Source organism: Phoxinus phoxinus, assembly GCF_949152265.1.
Source record: "Phoxinus phoxinus genome assembly, chromosome: 9".
NCBI classification, from domain to species: domain Eukaryota; kingdom Metazoa; phylum Chordata; class Actinopteri; order Cypriniformes; family Leuciscidae; genus Phoxinus; species Phoxinus phoxinus.
The window spans coordinates 32,330,775-32,347,770 of record NC_136884.1 but is presented as its reverse complement, the minus strand read 5'-3'; the positions used below and the strand labels follow the sequence as shown (position 1 = coordinate 32,347,770).

General features: G+C 38.9%; 1 protein-coding gene across 1 annotated transcript; it reads left to right on the top strand.

Annotated features, from left to right (window-relative positions):
* The first annotated feature begins 766 nt into the window (after positions 1 to 766).
* LOC307004229 (guanylate-binding protein 4-like) lies at positions 767 to 8,411 on the top strand. Its single transcript, XM_079623328.1, has 10 exons — positions 767 to 838; positions 2,864 to 3,056; positions 3,175 to 3,302; positions 3,677 to 3,786; positions 4,175 to 4,365; positions 4,544 to 4,786; positions 4,889 to 5,169; positions 5,446 to 5,658; positions 5,757 to 5,859; positions 6,931 to 8,411. The coding sequence occupies exons 2-10, from the start codon at positions 2,882 to 2,884 to the stop codon at positions 7,371 to 7,373; spliced, it is 1,887 nt and encodes a 628-aa protein (XP_079479454.1). The 5' UTR covers positions 767 to 838; positions 2,864 to 2,881; the 3' UTR covers positions 7,374 to 8,411.
* Positions 8,412 to 16,996: the final 8,585 nt, after the last annotated feature.

Here is a 16,996-nt window from a genome sequence, read left to right as displayed (position 1 = left end):
AATGAAAGTTCTCCAAGCAGAGATCGGACAAAGACAGAGTGAACAGGAGGAACTAAATAGCACACACAGATGATGTAATTATTAGGACACAGGTGATACAGTGCTAATGATGAACTAATGATGGTGACCAGGGAGACTAGTGGCGGGGAACTGAACAAAGGAACATTGAGAGCTGTTCTCGGACGTCGCAGGCGGCGGAAAGCAGGTGTCGATTGCAAGTGACGTCATATTTGAGACACTATTGGGATATTTTGCCGCAAGTGATAACTGCCAAATTACATTTATGTATATGGTGCTTTATACAATAGAGATTGTTTCAAAGCAGCTTCACAGTAATAAAATAATGTCAATGTTGCAAAAGTTTAGCAGTTATGAAAAAAGTTAAGATATAAAGAAAGTCAAGTCACATGAGTCACAAAGTCATATGGTGCTATATATATACTGTATAATACTGTAATAACTTTATGCATAGAATCCCAAAAGCCCTGGCCATTATCAACTACATTTTTTAGTGATAGTAAAATAAAATACATAATCATGGCTCTAAAAACCTCTTAGCTCAGCATGTCAGGCCATGGCAGCAATCTGCTATTTCAGAGACCTTAGAATCTAAAGTTAAACGAAGAGTTGAACTGCACATTGCCGTTTGCTCAGTCAATAAAAGGAACATAAATACCATAACTTACTCTAGACCAATTAGCTTTAAGAAGCCGAATCTGAAGGAGTGTCTAAGATATACAGATAGAATGACAAGGAAGCTAAACATGTATTCAACTCAGATTGAGCTGCTGAAAAAGTGTCCCAATCAGCCTGAATTCACCCTAAGTAAAGCCAAAAGGTAAGTGACACTCCTTCACCCATGGATTAAATGGGTATTACAACGGATAGAAAATGATGTTTAAAATAAAACGCTATTACACATATGAAGTCACCATAAGTTATATTTAAGTGTGCGTGTGTGTGTGTGTGTGTGTGTGTGTGTGAGTTGGTATGAGAGAACTCTACACCTTGACATGTCTTGATACATTTAGGGTCTTGTTACAGCTTCAAGTGACCTTGATCATCAACTGAACCCAGTAAGGCCGATATTTTAGCTGGACACAAACAAAGCTTACAGCATTTTTATGCGCCTCATTCAGCTTGTTTGTGTAATTTGTTATGAATGTGTGTATGTGTGCATTATGTGAGTGTGGAAGATGTGGGTTTTATTGGAATGTTTGTATTTGTGTATTTGAATCTTTTGTCCGTTTATCTTTCCATAGTTTTATTTTCTATAGTGTTAAAATCCCTATGAAATCAAAATGGAAGTTTTTTGGCTTTTAGTTATGAATATGTTACTCTTACTGTTATCTAAAAGAAAGTGTGCTCCAAAACGCCAATATGGATGACATCATTCTGCACTTTAGCTTCTCATCAGATATAATCTGAAGTGTCCTTCCCTTAAATGAAGCTGTGGCTAAAATTGGTTACTAGTTCAAACATTTACTATTTTCTACATGGTGAATGGCACATAATGCACTAGTGGCTCCCTGGAGCTTTTTCAAAAATATGAAAATGGAAAAAAAAAAAATATTTTTAAGCCTTTCGCACGTACGATCACACCGGTGTGATTAGAACGGTCAGTGCATCACGCGATCAACTGCTAAATTCAAACGTGCTTTGGCGCGTTGGCTGGCGCTGAGCCAGAGACGGACGCGCTCAGTGCTTGTCATATATCACAACTATTCAGTGTTTTCAACCACATAATGGTTATTTTAGGTTTAAGACATTTAAGAATCACATAGGTACTAAAAAAAACTATTATGGAAGCGGTAATAATAATCCTTTATAATATAAAAAGACAACACGTTTTATTCATATCAGATACACATTGTGTAAGTAGCTTTACATTTTACCCTATGTATTTCGGGAGAAGTGGAGGAATTGACGTGTTGTAAATCCAACAGATCCGATTCTCTGAACTGTGGCACAAACTAACATGGCGCGGCGCATAACTTACAGCTCAACTAACGCGATCGTTATAAAGGTGTTTATACAACAAAACACATCCACTTGCACATATTTGACAATCGGAATATCAGTGTTTCATACTATAGATAATGTGTGAATATTTTTAATAAAAAAGGAAAAATTACATAAAAGCAGATCATCATTCATTCAGCGCTGTGTCGTGGTTGCGCTGTGTCACGTGACAAGCAATAACGCGTAACCATGGAAACAATAAAGTGACAGATTCTAAATAACGGTCGGCTTGCTCATTATGTATTTGTACACTACTTATCATTTTGATACTAGGGGGCTAATAAAGCTAATATAGACACTTACAGCATGTGTTGTCTTCATTATAAAGCTTATATAAGGCTTTTATTTTTTTGCTGTAAGTTTGTCTGTCTTTCAACATACCCGTTCATTCATGTTTATTTACTAGATGATCGGTTCGCGTGCTGCTTAAACAGAGGCGCTACAGAGATGTCGTAATAAAACGTGAATTTCGAAATAATATTGACAGAATCTGAGAGCTGAGAATTAGTTTTTTTTTATCAAAAGTAACCTTTGTTGTCTTGTCTCTGTCGGTGTCAATGTTCTCTGCTTCGCAATTTTTCTCGCCGTGAGAAAATGGATGTGTGGCGTGAGAGCGTGTGAAAAGTGTCAATTGCGTGAGTCTCACGCTCAGTGCGTGAGAGTTGGCAGCCCTGTTTGAGCTGACCTAAGAAACACTTTTACAGAAACTTCCCCAAACAAAAAATGCTGCTCATCTAGTGTTCGGTAAAATAACTGGAATATTTCTCAATGCACCTCAACTTTTATTTCTTGTACACTGCAGTAGCTTGAAGGATTTTAAACGTGTGTATCTGTTGGACAGCTGTATTCTCCAGTGATCATGGATACACCAGTCTGCTTGATTGACACTGGGTCAGAAGGGAAGCTGTGTGTGCAGGAGTCAGCACTACAGATCCTGCAGAAGATCCAGGAGCCGGTGGTGGTGGTGGCCGTGGTGGGTCTCTACCGCACCGGGAAGTCCTACCTGATGAATCGCCTCGCAGGGAAACAAACAGGTTAGAACAGGCAGTGATGAGAGCATCCAAAAGCTCAAGAGAAACATTGTGCAGTTACATGCATACAAGTCTGTTACATGCATACAAGTCTTTTTTTTTCTTGGTGTGGCATTATCAGGATTTGCATTGGGCAGCACCATTGAGTCCAAGACGAAGGGCATCTGGATGTGGTGTGTGTCTCACCCCACTAAAGCAGGAACCACTCTGGTGCTGCTGGACACGGAGGGACTCGGAGACGTGGACAAGGTGACGTAAAAACCAAAGTACTGAAACACAACTAAAAGCATCAAATGTCACAAGCATTTTCAATAGTCCAGGAAGACTTTCATTTTCAGAGCAGAGCAGAGATACCCTTATTCAGAAATGTCACATTCAGCATGTTGTTGGCTTTTGAGTATGAACACATGTATTTCATTAATAGCTTTCTAGTTTGTTGTTGATAGGAGTCAGTGAATGCACTTTCTTAGAAATGGACTGATGCAACACATTTACGTAAAGACTAATTTGCACTCTTTTATTACACATCATTTACACTGATTTAACACTATTAAAATAGAGCAGCTTTCTTTGAGATTAATCTCCAGTTTTTCTAACTCCATGATTGTCTTTCTCTTTCTCAGGGAGACTCAAAGCATGACACCAACATCTTCTGTCTGGCTGTGTTACTGAGCAGCACTCTGGTCTACAACAGCCGAGGGACGATTGACAACAGGGCTGTAGAGGAGCTGCAGTATCCTTCTGACAGTCTAGACAAATTAGTACATATACATCATGACATTGTAGTCAAAACAAGGAGATGTCTCTTGCTCCACATTGCCATGTACAGGTACAGTCTATTATGAGGAAGTGCATTGGGTTTATTTTGCATTGGTTTTATTTATTAGTTATTGAGAAAGACACAAAAAGATGGAAAACTGGTTGGGGGACTTATTTACATCTACTTACCCACATCTACATCTATCTGCTTCCTTCATAGCTAGGCTTTGTGATACTAAAAAGTATTTAGGAAATGGTGTTGAGAGTTTGCTTAGTACTTCATGGAATGACACATTTGTTTTGTTAGACCATCAATAATTTGTTTTTTGACAGTCACTTGACATTCCTGAACAAACTGTCAGATTTGTTACTGAACTAACAGAGTGTATCAAGGTCAAATCATCAGACGAGGATGCCGACGATTCAAGCGAGTTTGTGAAGTTCTTCCCTAGTTTCATCTGGGCTGTGAGAGACTTTACCCTTGAGCGAAAGATCGATGGCAAAGACGCAACAGAGAATGAGTACCTAGAGTTTGCTCTGAAGCTCAAACATGGTAATTTATTAATAGTCTAAAATATTATCAGAGCAATCACCATCACAATGTGTGACTAGTTTTTGTCAACAGGATTGTCATCAGATCTTTGTATTACTCTTTTAAAATTCATAGTTTATTGGGGTAATACTTATAGTTTAATAATATTTTAATTGAGGCACATCAAATTTTGTTTTAGGCACATCAAAAAAAGTGATGGAGTTCAACTTGCCCAGGGAGTGCATCCAAAAATTCTTCCCTTCCAGGACGTGCTTCACTTTCCCGTTTCCAACCGCCCCAGAGAATGTGTCTCATTTGGAGAGCTTGGATCCTGCTGATCTTTCCTCTGAGTTCCTAGATGTCACAGATCGTTTCTGCAAGTTAGTCTTTCACGAGAGCCGAGTGAAGAAGCTGAAGGATGGAATCACAGTCAATGGCAGAGGTGACTCAAAATAAAATCTGAAGAGCTTGTACTTACAGATGACTGTCTATTCTTCAATACCTTTCCCGTATCATGTTGTTTGACTTCTTTCCTTCTCTGAAGTTCTGAGTCATTTGGTGAAAATGTACGTGGACACCATCTCCAGTGGGGCTGTGCCGTGTCTGGAGAACGCTGTGATCGCCATGGCAATGATTGAGAATGAGTCTGCAGTGAAGGAGGGGCTTCAGGTTTACAAGAGTGGAATGGAGAAGCTGAAGGACTCTTTCCCTGTGGAACTGAAGGACGTGTCCTCAGAACACCAACATCTCAGCAGCTTGGCGACACAAACCTTCATGAAGCGTTCCTTCAGGGACACTGACGGGAAGTACCTGAAATCTCTAGAGGTAGACAGAATCTCTTCACAGATTTCCATTTTCAGTTCATTTAGGATGATGCTGTGAACTGTTGACTCAGTAACACTGGGCAACCACCTGCAAAAATTGTATCTCTCTTCTGGCCCTTTGTTGGTTCTGAATACAAACCCAATAATCAGTGTGATTATTTCACTGTCCTCTCCTGGGGTTCAATGGTATGAAGAGAAGTCAGAGTGTACATAGATGAAAATGAAAGATGTATATAACTGGCAACTGCTACTTAAATTCTAAATGTCATGTTTTTAGGAAAACATTAATAAACTCTTTGATGGATACCTGTGCCAAAACGAGCAAGCTTCAAAGAGACGATGTGAGGATCTCTTGTCATTGCTCTCGGAACCAATGACAGAAAAACTCAATCAGGGTTTCTATGCCAAACCTGGTGGCTATGATCTCTTCTGCAAGGATCTGGAGGACATTGTGAAGAATTATAATAACCAGGCCAATAAAGAAGTCAAGGTCTTGCCCATATTACACTAATTACACCTCACAGAAATATGATCATTGTCATAATTATTGTTTTTCATTGTTTTTCTATATGTGTCTGTATGTAATAGGCTGAAGAGGTCCTGGAGGAGTTTCTGAAGCAGAAGTCTGTGGAATCAAAAGCAATTCTGCAGGCTGACAAAAAACTGACCGAGAAGGAAAAAAAGATTAAGGGTGAGAGTCTTAAGTCTAGGGTTGTGCTAATAGACGATAGTATCGTGTATCGACGATAACCAGAGATATCGCCTATGACGATATTATCAAGACGATAATTGGCTCGTTTTCCAATTAATGCATAAAATGATAATTATTATAAAAATGCTATTATTATTATTAAATTATTATTAGGGCGGGACCACAATTCATTTGCATTCCCTAATTTCATAACGACATCGCATAACCACACTTGCGACACAAACAACTACAAAACTACATCCCACATCAAAATAGAATTTCAAGAGTGCTTGTTGTTAAAGAATATACAGTAATCCAAGTCAAAAGCACATTTTTAGTACATAGTCATACCTGGAAACAAATCCTGTTCAAATAGGCTATATGAGTTATAGTTGGAAACATCTTGAAAGCAAAATTGTCTTTTTCCACACATTTTTATGCAAATTGTATAATATCCAAGGTAAACATATCTAGTGATTGTGCAGTTAATTCTCATACTGTATTTTCAGAACGTTTTGGAATATACCCTCTCCCCAAATGTGTCACTAATAAAAAACAATAATAAATAATTTCATGAGAAGGCTTATATTGACCTATTAATATTTTGTGTACATCTACCTTGTAAATATATTTTTTGCTATTTTTATTAAAAAGTTTTCACATGTAAATCAACAACATTTCGAATTTTAACAATATTTCAAGTGTAATCTTTCTTTTTTTAAAGTATACTTTTTATCATACATATTTCAAAGTTAAGGATTTATTAGTTTGAATATAGCCTACATTGGAACAAACACTATAATAAGAACATCTTAGTTGATGACTTTATTTTTTACATACTAAATATTACTTATTAATATTTAACATATTAGTATGAAAACATACTAAATATTTAACACATGAGCAATTGGCGAACAAAAGCTATTTTGATGTGGCACAGTAGTCTATTTTACAATTTATTTATTTTTTTATCTATCCAAAACTAGTCAACGAAATGTTTAGCGCGTTTACCGACCCCAGCTTTATAAAGCATCTGTTTCCCCCTTTCTCTTTTTGTCAATGACTGACCAGAGGAAATAGAGAAAACAGCCCTTCTGGAGCAGGAAATCAAAGCTAAAGAGGAGAAGCAGCGACAACTTGAAGAGAAGATGGAAGCAGAGAGAAAGAGTAACAAAGAGAGTATGAGACAGATGAAAGAGAAGATGGATGAGGAGATCAGACTCCAGAGAGAGGAGGCTGAGCGTGCCATGGACAGCAAACTGAGGGAGCAGGCTGATCTGTTGGAGAAGGGCTTTCAGGAGAAGGCAGACAGGATGAGCCAGGAGATGGAAGTGTTCAAGAGACAAAATGCTGAAGCTGAGAGAAATAGAGCTAGAGAGTTTGCAGAGATGTTAGACAACTCCAACAAGAGACATGAGGAGTCTATGGCTATGATGATGCAGCAAAGCAGAGAACAGATGCAGGCCATCCAGGAGATGAATGCACGCTCTTCAGACGGATGTTGTATCTTGTGAAATGCTTTAATTCTGTGATCATCAAACTCATCAGAGGATTGTAATGGCACAGTATATATAGAGGTATATATAGAGGTATAATCTTACATTAAAACAATACAATCGATCTCATTATCTTCACAATAACTTTAGTGATATTTTATATGATAAATTAGGAAATTTTTATTTCAGTTCACAAGCATGTTTTGTGTGTCCAGTTAAAATGATCTATGACATATCATAATAGTTGTTATGTTTATTTGACATTGCTAATTAATTATAAACAGTGACAAATAAGGTTAATTAGTGAGTCGGTAACACTTTATTTTGATGGTCCCTTTTAAACATTCTGTTGGCTAAAGTAATGTTGCACCTATGTGTCAAATAACTCTCATTAAGGTATGAGTAGACTATCTGCTTAAAGTCGGCATGAAATCAAAATTGACCCTATTTACTTTGTTAGCGCATATTACTAGTCTTGTGGTGAACAATTAATCCATGCAAGTTAATACACAGAAAAAATTAGTTTGCCACGGTAATCTTTAATCAAAATCTGAAATGTTACTTCCGGTCTGGAATGGCGTTCCTTTTCTGATGACGTCAGTTTGACGGCTTGGGTTGAAAACGCTTAACCACTCCCCTCAAACCGTTAGTCTGCTATGAGTGAGAGATGGAGAGAAGGAGCGCTAAAGTAAAACCCTACCCTCTGTTCAATATTCCCTTTCACTTGGAAATACGTCACAACACTGGAGAAAAGTTGTTTGCAACTTCCGGTTCACGCAGACTTGAATATCTGCTAACTGTTTATTGTTGTGGTCCTCCAACAGACATTCTACTGACTATAAGTAACTTTGCAACTAAATGTCACTTCTTATAACCCTACCAGTCTATTAAGTATCTACTAACACTCTAATGACATGTATAATAGACATGTAGGCGCAACGTTACTTATAGTCAACAGAATGCTCAGGGGAAAAGGGACCATCAAATTAAAGTGAAACCAGTTCAACTATTTATCTGACATTCCATGTAAGCGTCAAATAAACTGATGGTATTTGTAAAAACAAAACCTGTGTGTTTGTGGTATGGTTAATTATTTGAGTACTAACTGTCAATATTCAGACAAATAATGAGATAATTACGCAATTAGATTTGTCAGTTTTTCTTCAATGGAATTGTGCCTTATGCATGCTACAACAAACAATAAAAATAATGACATTAAAGGAGATTTTCACAATATGCAATGTAAGGGTCACAGGTCGGGGCGGGCCAATCAGACTGCACCCACCCCTGAGACCCTTACCACCCTTGGGGAGTCGGACAGAGGCCAGGCAAGGAGGACAGACACAAGGCTTCAAACAACAGTTTCTTTTATTAATATAAAAATAGATAAAATCATTTAAAATGGTCAGTCTTCGGAGCAGGGTCGTTACATCCTGCTGACCCGCCGAAGGCCCACTTACGGCTGGGTAGCTTCACTGCCAAGCAGTCAGGTGAGTACACAGGCGCGTAATCCTCTTCTTCAGCAAGTGACAGACAGGGAACTTACGGCTGGAGGCTTCACTGCAAAGCAGTCAGGTGAGTATACGGGCACGTCTTCCTCTTCTTCTCCGCTGGGGAGCTTCACTGCAAAGCAGTCAGGTGGGTGTACAGGCACATAATCCTCTTCTTCAGCACGTGACAGACAGAGAACTTACGGCTGGAGGGCTTCACTGCAAAGCAGTCGGGTGGGTGTACAGGCACATAATCCTCTTCTTCAGCACATGACAGACAGAGAACTTACGGCTGGAGGGCTTCGCTGCAAAGCAGTCAGGTGGGTATATAGGCACGTCATCCTCTTGAGGGGCCGGCAGACACAGAGCTTACGGCTGGAGAAGTTCACTACAAAGCAGACAGGTGAATAATACAGACACGTAATCCTCTTCTTCAGCAGGGGACAGAGAACTTACGGCTGGGGAGCTTCACTGCAAAGCAGTCGGTTAGGCATTCGCCTACGTGTCCCTCTTCACAATGGGCTGTCAGATAATACACTCAGATACCTTTGGAGTACAACAGTGTTAGCCTCTTCTTACGTCGTTAGAACGTGATAGAAAACTCAGGTAAGTAATGGACATCCAGCGGGTTTAAGTTCACACTTCACACATCAAATCAGTGCATCACATCACTTCAGTTTCAGCACTCAGTGGGAAATACATATATAAATGGCCGTCGCCCATTTTCTGATCTGGCATTCACATCAGGGAGTCCCATAGACACGGGAGAGAGGATGGAGATCGATTGGACTACTCACAGTCTCTCCTTCCGGTTGAGTCGGCATGTTCCTTCTCCCAAAATCACAGTGCCGCGCCCATCTGCCAGCCCCACTTCCTCCTCAGCCCCACTTCCTCTTCTCCCCCGCTCACGCTTCCTCCGAGATACACAGTCCCCAAAATAACTCACCCCTTTGGTCTGTACTCTCTCCTTTTATCCTCCCCCAATCGCAACGTGTCCCGATCGTGGAGCTTCAATCCCCTTGTGCACAGCTGCCGGCGATCATGGCTGATCACCCCCATTCGCGGGGATTTTCGCGCAAACCCGGAACTAGGCCGGTGTTTCGTTATTATGGGTCCGGCGGGAGGCAATCTCGGCGAACATTAGTTCCACCTTGCAAGAGAAAAAGTCTGAAATTTGTCACCTCGTGACATAAGGTTTGCTAGTGCTAAACTCTATAAGCTCTTAAGGCTTAAGATATTGAAAGAGAAGGTTAATAAGAGGAACTTAAAAACATATTGTTTTATCTAGCCCCCATAATGCAATTACAGGTCTCTCTTGTAAAAAAGATTTTTGATCTCAATGAGACTTCCTGGTAAAAAAAATAAAGGAATTGCATAACAAATTAGTTAAAGTCAAGCAGTTAGTCAGGAATCTCACCAGATGTGCCCTAAGCTCCATCTAACCCGAGATCTAGTATGTACTTAACCTTGGATGTAGCTTTGCGGTAACAAAGTATAGAACGTAATCTACTAAAGTTAATAATTTAAGAGCAAGTCAGAATAAAATCAAATGTAACAATTTATTATTAGTCAGGTAAATGCATCAATGCCGATAAGATAATGAATTCAAAGATGATCAATACATAACATCAAATGCTCTGAGGTAAAGAGTAAAAGATGCATACCTGATTTAGGAAAATAGTATACATAATGCTAAGTGTCTAAAGACATTCAGCATTACAGGCTGATCTCATTACAAATCGCCCTGAGCCTCTTTTTGACATTTCTTTATATATTCAGACCATGACAGAAACCTGCATTAATCATGGTCTCCAGAGTTTACACCTTTTGAGGGCAGGATGTCAGTTGCATGAAATACCTACCCTCTTCTGTAAGCAACATATCTTTAAACTTTTAAAAACTTTATTACCTTTTGGTTTACTTATTTGGGGATGAGATCTTTGTGCCAGTTGCACTGAGACATTTCAAATGATACCAAACATGTATAGTAGTATGATAATTGTTCACATTATACCATATAGATTTTTGGGTGAATTTCAGGTTATCTCAGCATGAGAGAGAGAAGAGATGGGGGAAGAGGGGTCAATGGAAATACATTTGAATTAATACAATACTGAGGGGATTGATTCAGCGTGATTTCGTCTTGGAGGGGAATGCTAGTTTTTCAAGAGTGAGTTCAAATGTGAATTTCTCTGGGAGTGGTCGTTCGTCAAGCAGACGGCTCGCCATTTTCTAATTTCTCAAGTCTTACACATTAGTACTCTGTAGTAGTAGTGCACGGGAAGTGGAGCTGCCTGAATCGAAGAAACACATTGCATTACTTAAAAATGCTTGCATTTTCTTCATCTTCAGCTTTGCCTCGTTCAGTTGGTATCACTCCCTCGGTCAGGTACAACTTTGAAACAAATCCTGCTTTGTACTGTCCAAGTGGCGAAAGCACTCTACCTTGAAGTGATTTGCGCACACATGCAGGTTTTTGCTTACTGTTTCTGGGGGATTTCCATTGAAAATAAAAAAATATATACTGCTCTGTTGTCCCCTCTGGGGCTGGGACTCTAAATAGTATTCTGTGCTCGTCTGTGCTCCCCATTGCCATGTACAGGTACAGTCTATTATGAGGAAGTGCATTGGGTTTAATTTGCATTGGTTTTATTTTTTTATTGAGAAAGGCACAAAAAGTGTTGGGGGATATATTCTTACCTACATCTACATATATCTGCTTCCTTCATAGCTAGGCTTTGTGATACTAAAAAGTATTTAAGAAATGGTGTTGAGAGTTTACTTGGTACTTCATGGATTGACACATTTGTTTTGTTAGACTATGAATCATTTGTTGTTGTTTGAAAATCAATTGACATTCCTGACATGTTTGACATGCCTGAACAAACTGTAACGGAAACAAACAAACTGAACTAACAGGTTGCATTAAAGGGGATTTTCACAACATGCAATGTAAGGTTTGGTAGTGCCAAAAACAAATAACTTGAAGGAAAATAGAATCTAGAAGTGTGTGACTGCATTAGTGGGTGTAAATAAGGCCCTGTTTACACCCCTGGTATTAGGATGCATTTTGGTCAGTCAAATCACAAGTGGGAGACACTAAATACAGGTGTAAACAGGGTCTAAAATGTTTTGAGCTTGTCCACTTTCAACCACTTATAGCTGCACTTCATTCATCCCAGGCATGCCATTGCTCATGGCCTAGGCCGAACACCGCTCCATGTCTCATGGTTGCAGCCACTGTTCCACGGCCCTGGCCCACACATGTTCCACATTCCATGCCCACCTCTGCTACATGATCCATGACATTATCCAGTTCCCCTTTAAAGGCCTGGCCCTCCATCCCTCCCCTTGGACCACGTTCTCTCCACCACTGGACTTAATCCTGGACTTTTGGTTTTAGGGTGGGTGTACCTATAGGGGGTCTGGAGTCATCCATTTGAAGGGGAATATGTCACGTTGTTTGGGTTTTGGTTATGTGTTCATATCTTATTTTGTATTTATGCTCACAGTGTTAATACTTTGTTTGCCATGTGATCTGCTTCAACAACTTCCAGCTGTTAATACAATACTTCAGGGCAAATCCTGAGTATGCAGATGTGTCACATGATCATTAACACTTAACTCAGAGTATTGCTGTCTCACCCTGAGCGAAGGACTTAGGCCTGGGACACACTAGACCATTTTCACATCTTAACCGATTTTAAAACTGTATGAGACCACAGACATAAGGGCAGTTTCACCCAATTTTTAGCATTATAATCCTCCGTATGCACACACTAGAAGATTCGTCCGGACCGAGAGACCACACACCTGTCGATTTTAGTATAATTTTTACAGTGAGACGAGATCTCATAGACTTGCGAGATCAAATGTAATTGAGAATAAAAACAAACGGAGGACGATCAACGTCAACTCAACGGCGTGAGTTTTGTTAAACAAAGGAGAAAAAAGAATATGGGTGATCTTCTTTCTCAATACTCAACTTTTGTGGCATGTTTGCAGCTGCCAAGTTTCAGCTATAGAAATACGCAACATCCAGTTGGTGAAGCTTGCCCACTCTCATTGGCTATCGCGGGTATCACCTCAGAGGCAGCCTGATCAAGAGTGCGAGCTTTGATGATCCCAAGAAGTAAAATAATCATTATGACACCACACAATGACACACAGGTTTTGTTTGCGACAAAACCTCGAATCGGGCAACGCATAAATTCTTCAACGCTAACACTGACTAGTTTCTGATCATCTGGGCGTACAATCTTTAGTACTACTATTTCCAAGATGCAGAATTCAAGAACACAATTTGCTCTTTGCAGGAACAAAGTTTTATTCCTCAATAGCCGGGTGCACTCCCAGGACAGAAAAAATACATTCTTGCAAATCCTCTCAATAAAGAAAGACACGATGTAGGTAAGAGATTCGTTATGCAGTGTGTGTAGACAACTTTATTGATTTTAATGGAACGTTGTGAGATCGTGAACTGAGATGATTGATAGCTCTTCAGTGATTGTAAAGTGAGCTCTGGTTAGCGCTTTCGAGGCTATATAGCTACTAATCCATTGAATAAAAATTATTGTTTTAATGCTACTAAGAGGACTGCAAAGTTTTGTAAGTTACATCTATATAAAAATGCAGGATTCACTCTTGAAATTGCAATTGACATAGTGATACAAACATTACTAGCATGGGACAAAAATATGGCATGTCATAATATACTGTAGGTGCGCAATGTAAATGCAGAGGAATAGACTATATTAACAACTGATAAATCAAGACTTTTGAAAATTGTATCACGTAGCCTAGAATACCCTGAATACTCATTCAGATAATACAATATATTGATTCAAAATTTGTAGGACATGTCTTGTGTAAGAAAGCTGTATGCGAGTAGGCGTAAACCACCCCATGAATATTGAGTGTTTCACACCTGAGAAAGACAAAAACCCTCCCATAATGGCCCTATTAGGTCTATGAGTAACCTTGCACAAAGAATGAGGAGATTTAAAAAAGAATGGCTTTTTGATTGTTTGGATTTATTTACAACACAACATAATCCAAAGATACACAACAAATAGCAAAAAAAGGACACATTATTTATCACACTGAACTAAAGACAGAGACTTAACCAGTCACACACATTTGTGCCATTCCTGAAATATAGTGCATACCTGTCATTTCCCAGGTTTTTGATTTTTCATTTTACTTCCTCATGCTCATGTTGAAGTCAGCAGGACTGGTACCTAAAAAAAAAAAACTGTGAACATGCTGATATCAAGAGAAACTAGGGCTGCACGATTTTGGGAATACATTTTAGATTTGTTCTGGTTAAAATAGCTTTTTAAATTTTACAAAATACACACACACACACACACACACACACACACACATATATATATATATATATATATATATATATATATATATATATATATATATATATATATATATAATGAACAACAGGTTTGTTGTGCCTTGTAGGCATATACCTGCAGGGCTGATTAAAATAATAATAACAATAGTAGGCTATAGCAGGCATCGTTAAAAAGGAACACTTCAGTAACACTACACTAGAGAAAAATATATTGATTATCATATGTTACTTCAAATGTTTACAATCGATATGACGTTATGAAATGAGATTGGAGTAAAATCATGGTGCGTTTTGCTTTTCAAACGCACGTCGTGCGACTGACTCACAGCGCGTGCAGGGAACATTCACTGAAGCATTGAGCAACAGTTCAATGGCAATGTAAAGTTTATGCAACAATAACACTAACTAATATTATTCAGAATTATTTACCTTAAAATCTTTCTTGTCTTCAAATCGCGATCTTCTTCTTCAGATGTAAACCCAATAATCTCACAGCGTGTCTTCCAAACTCGACGACAGCAGAGGACTGAAAAAGTTTGGCGGCACTTTGTTTTTGAGGTAATGAGCGCGACGCATGGAATATTTGCATGTCAATATCTTTTGCGCGTGTGGGTGTGGTCACATTTAAACTAATGAGCAAGCATTAGAGAAACTGGATATCTTGTTGGTTTTATACAAATTACTTAAACAGGGAATATTTGTTTTCGTTTGGAATCAGGTCATTTAAAAGTACACACTTAAATGTTTATAAAGATACAGAGCTCATAAATGTGTGACAAGTATTCGCTGAGTTTTGTTTGTTTATGGACGTGCTCAAGAAAAAAAAGTTCACGAGACGGAGAGGCAGAAAGCACACCCTGTTTAATTTCTTTATTTTACAAAAGCACAACGTTTTGTTTTGATTGTAAGTGGACACATACAAAAGAAGACATCTCACAGATTCAAGTCCATTTAGCTGCTATGTGAAAATCGCGCAACTCACGCCGGCGTGATTGCCGACCCCAGAGGGTTAACATCTGCACTCAAAGTAAAGTGTTATGTTTTAGTAAACTTTAAAGTTCAGGGTAAATGTTTGATTTGTCCATCTGATTAATAAAATAAAAATGTGTGACTGCAAATCCATTCAAATAATTTACAACAACTGCAAACAACTGATAAATTGTGATTTTATTCGCAACATGTTTATTATGATGCATAAATATCAATCTTCTTTTAACAATGAAAAGTAATATACAGACAGTGATGCATGTGCAACAACAATAATGTGCATAGATCGGATCTACTGTCTTAAAGCAACAACAAGTAGTTTTTCAACCTTCATAATATATTTCCAAGACCCTTGTGATGTAATAGGTTGAATGACACGTCTGCCATAGCCTGACGGGGTCTGAATCGCTTTTACTGGCACTACGGAACTTCGGGGTTTGGGTAGTAACCCGAGCACAAGAAGAACTACAATATTCGACTGCTTTACGGCATACCTCCCCTGGTGTAACCATGACAAATTTTACGACAGTAGTAGAAGACAATACTGTTTCCCAACTGTAGGGGGACCCTGAGAGCAAAAGTTACATGGTGTTACTTTAATATAATATAACTGATTCGTAATCATAATATGGCTGGTTTCTATTGATATCAAAATGTATATGACTAGCTCTGTTTGACGCATTTTGTATTGGGGGTCCCTCCTCCATGTCTCTATCACCTGAGTGGTCCTTGCCCTGAAAAAAGTTGAAGACCCCTGACATAGATAGTAGTCAAAAGGTGCACACCTCTTTGATCTTGAGCATCCACATCTGCACATTTCAAATCTGTTATTTTAAAATACCCTTTCTAAGGGCATTACATCTCTTATTGCAACATAAATATAACTGTGATGATGTGAGAGAGGACCCAAACGCGAGATGCGGCAAAACAGTCTTTAATATAAATTTGAAGCGGTCCACAGATAATATAACAAACAGAAAAGTTCGGAGAAGTCCGTTGAAAACAGGAATAGCCAGCAGGCTCTTTAACGAGAACTCAAATCCTCTCCTAGGACAGCGCAGCACAGGATGCGGCCAGTGAACAGTGAGTGTGTGGCGAGCCTCGGGTCTCACGTGAAGAGAGAGGAAGCCGGTAGCTGGAAGCAGGTGCTGTACAGGTTCTCGGAGACAGGTAAGCTGGATAGAATTCAGAGAGAACGTAATAGCATAAACTAACAATATACTGTCGTAAATAACGCTCCAGCAAGGGTATGAATAGGACTAGACAAGACACGAGAGGATTAGAGAAATGCGATACGCATGTAACATCAAATAATCTGACAATGAGACAGGGAAGGAGAAAGCTAGAAAAAGCAGAAACAATTAGAGGAAAAGAGGGAACAGGTGGGAGTAAATCAGCGCGGAGAATGTAGAGAGTGAAAACAGCTGAGGGTGACGAGATGACGAGAGAGTGGGCGTGAGTGAATGTGTGTGTGTGTGTGTATGTGTGTGTGTGTGTATATGTGTGTGACCAAAAGAGGGTGACAGAAAAGGAAGAGAGAGCCAGGATCATGACAATAACTTTATTTCAAAAACAGGAAATTAGTAAATCACAAAAAAATTTATCTCTAAAAAAAACTTTCGTTTGCACCCTTTAAAAGAGCTTTCAATCTTTATCAAGAAAATGTCCAATAAAATTGATTCATGCATATCCCAAAAACCTGATTATAAAGATTATATGTGAGATTGTGGTTAGCAAAGGAATATGTGTAAAAATTAACTGGCAGTTTTTATTAAGAAATAATAAATAAGTGT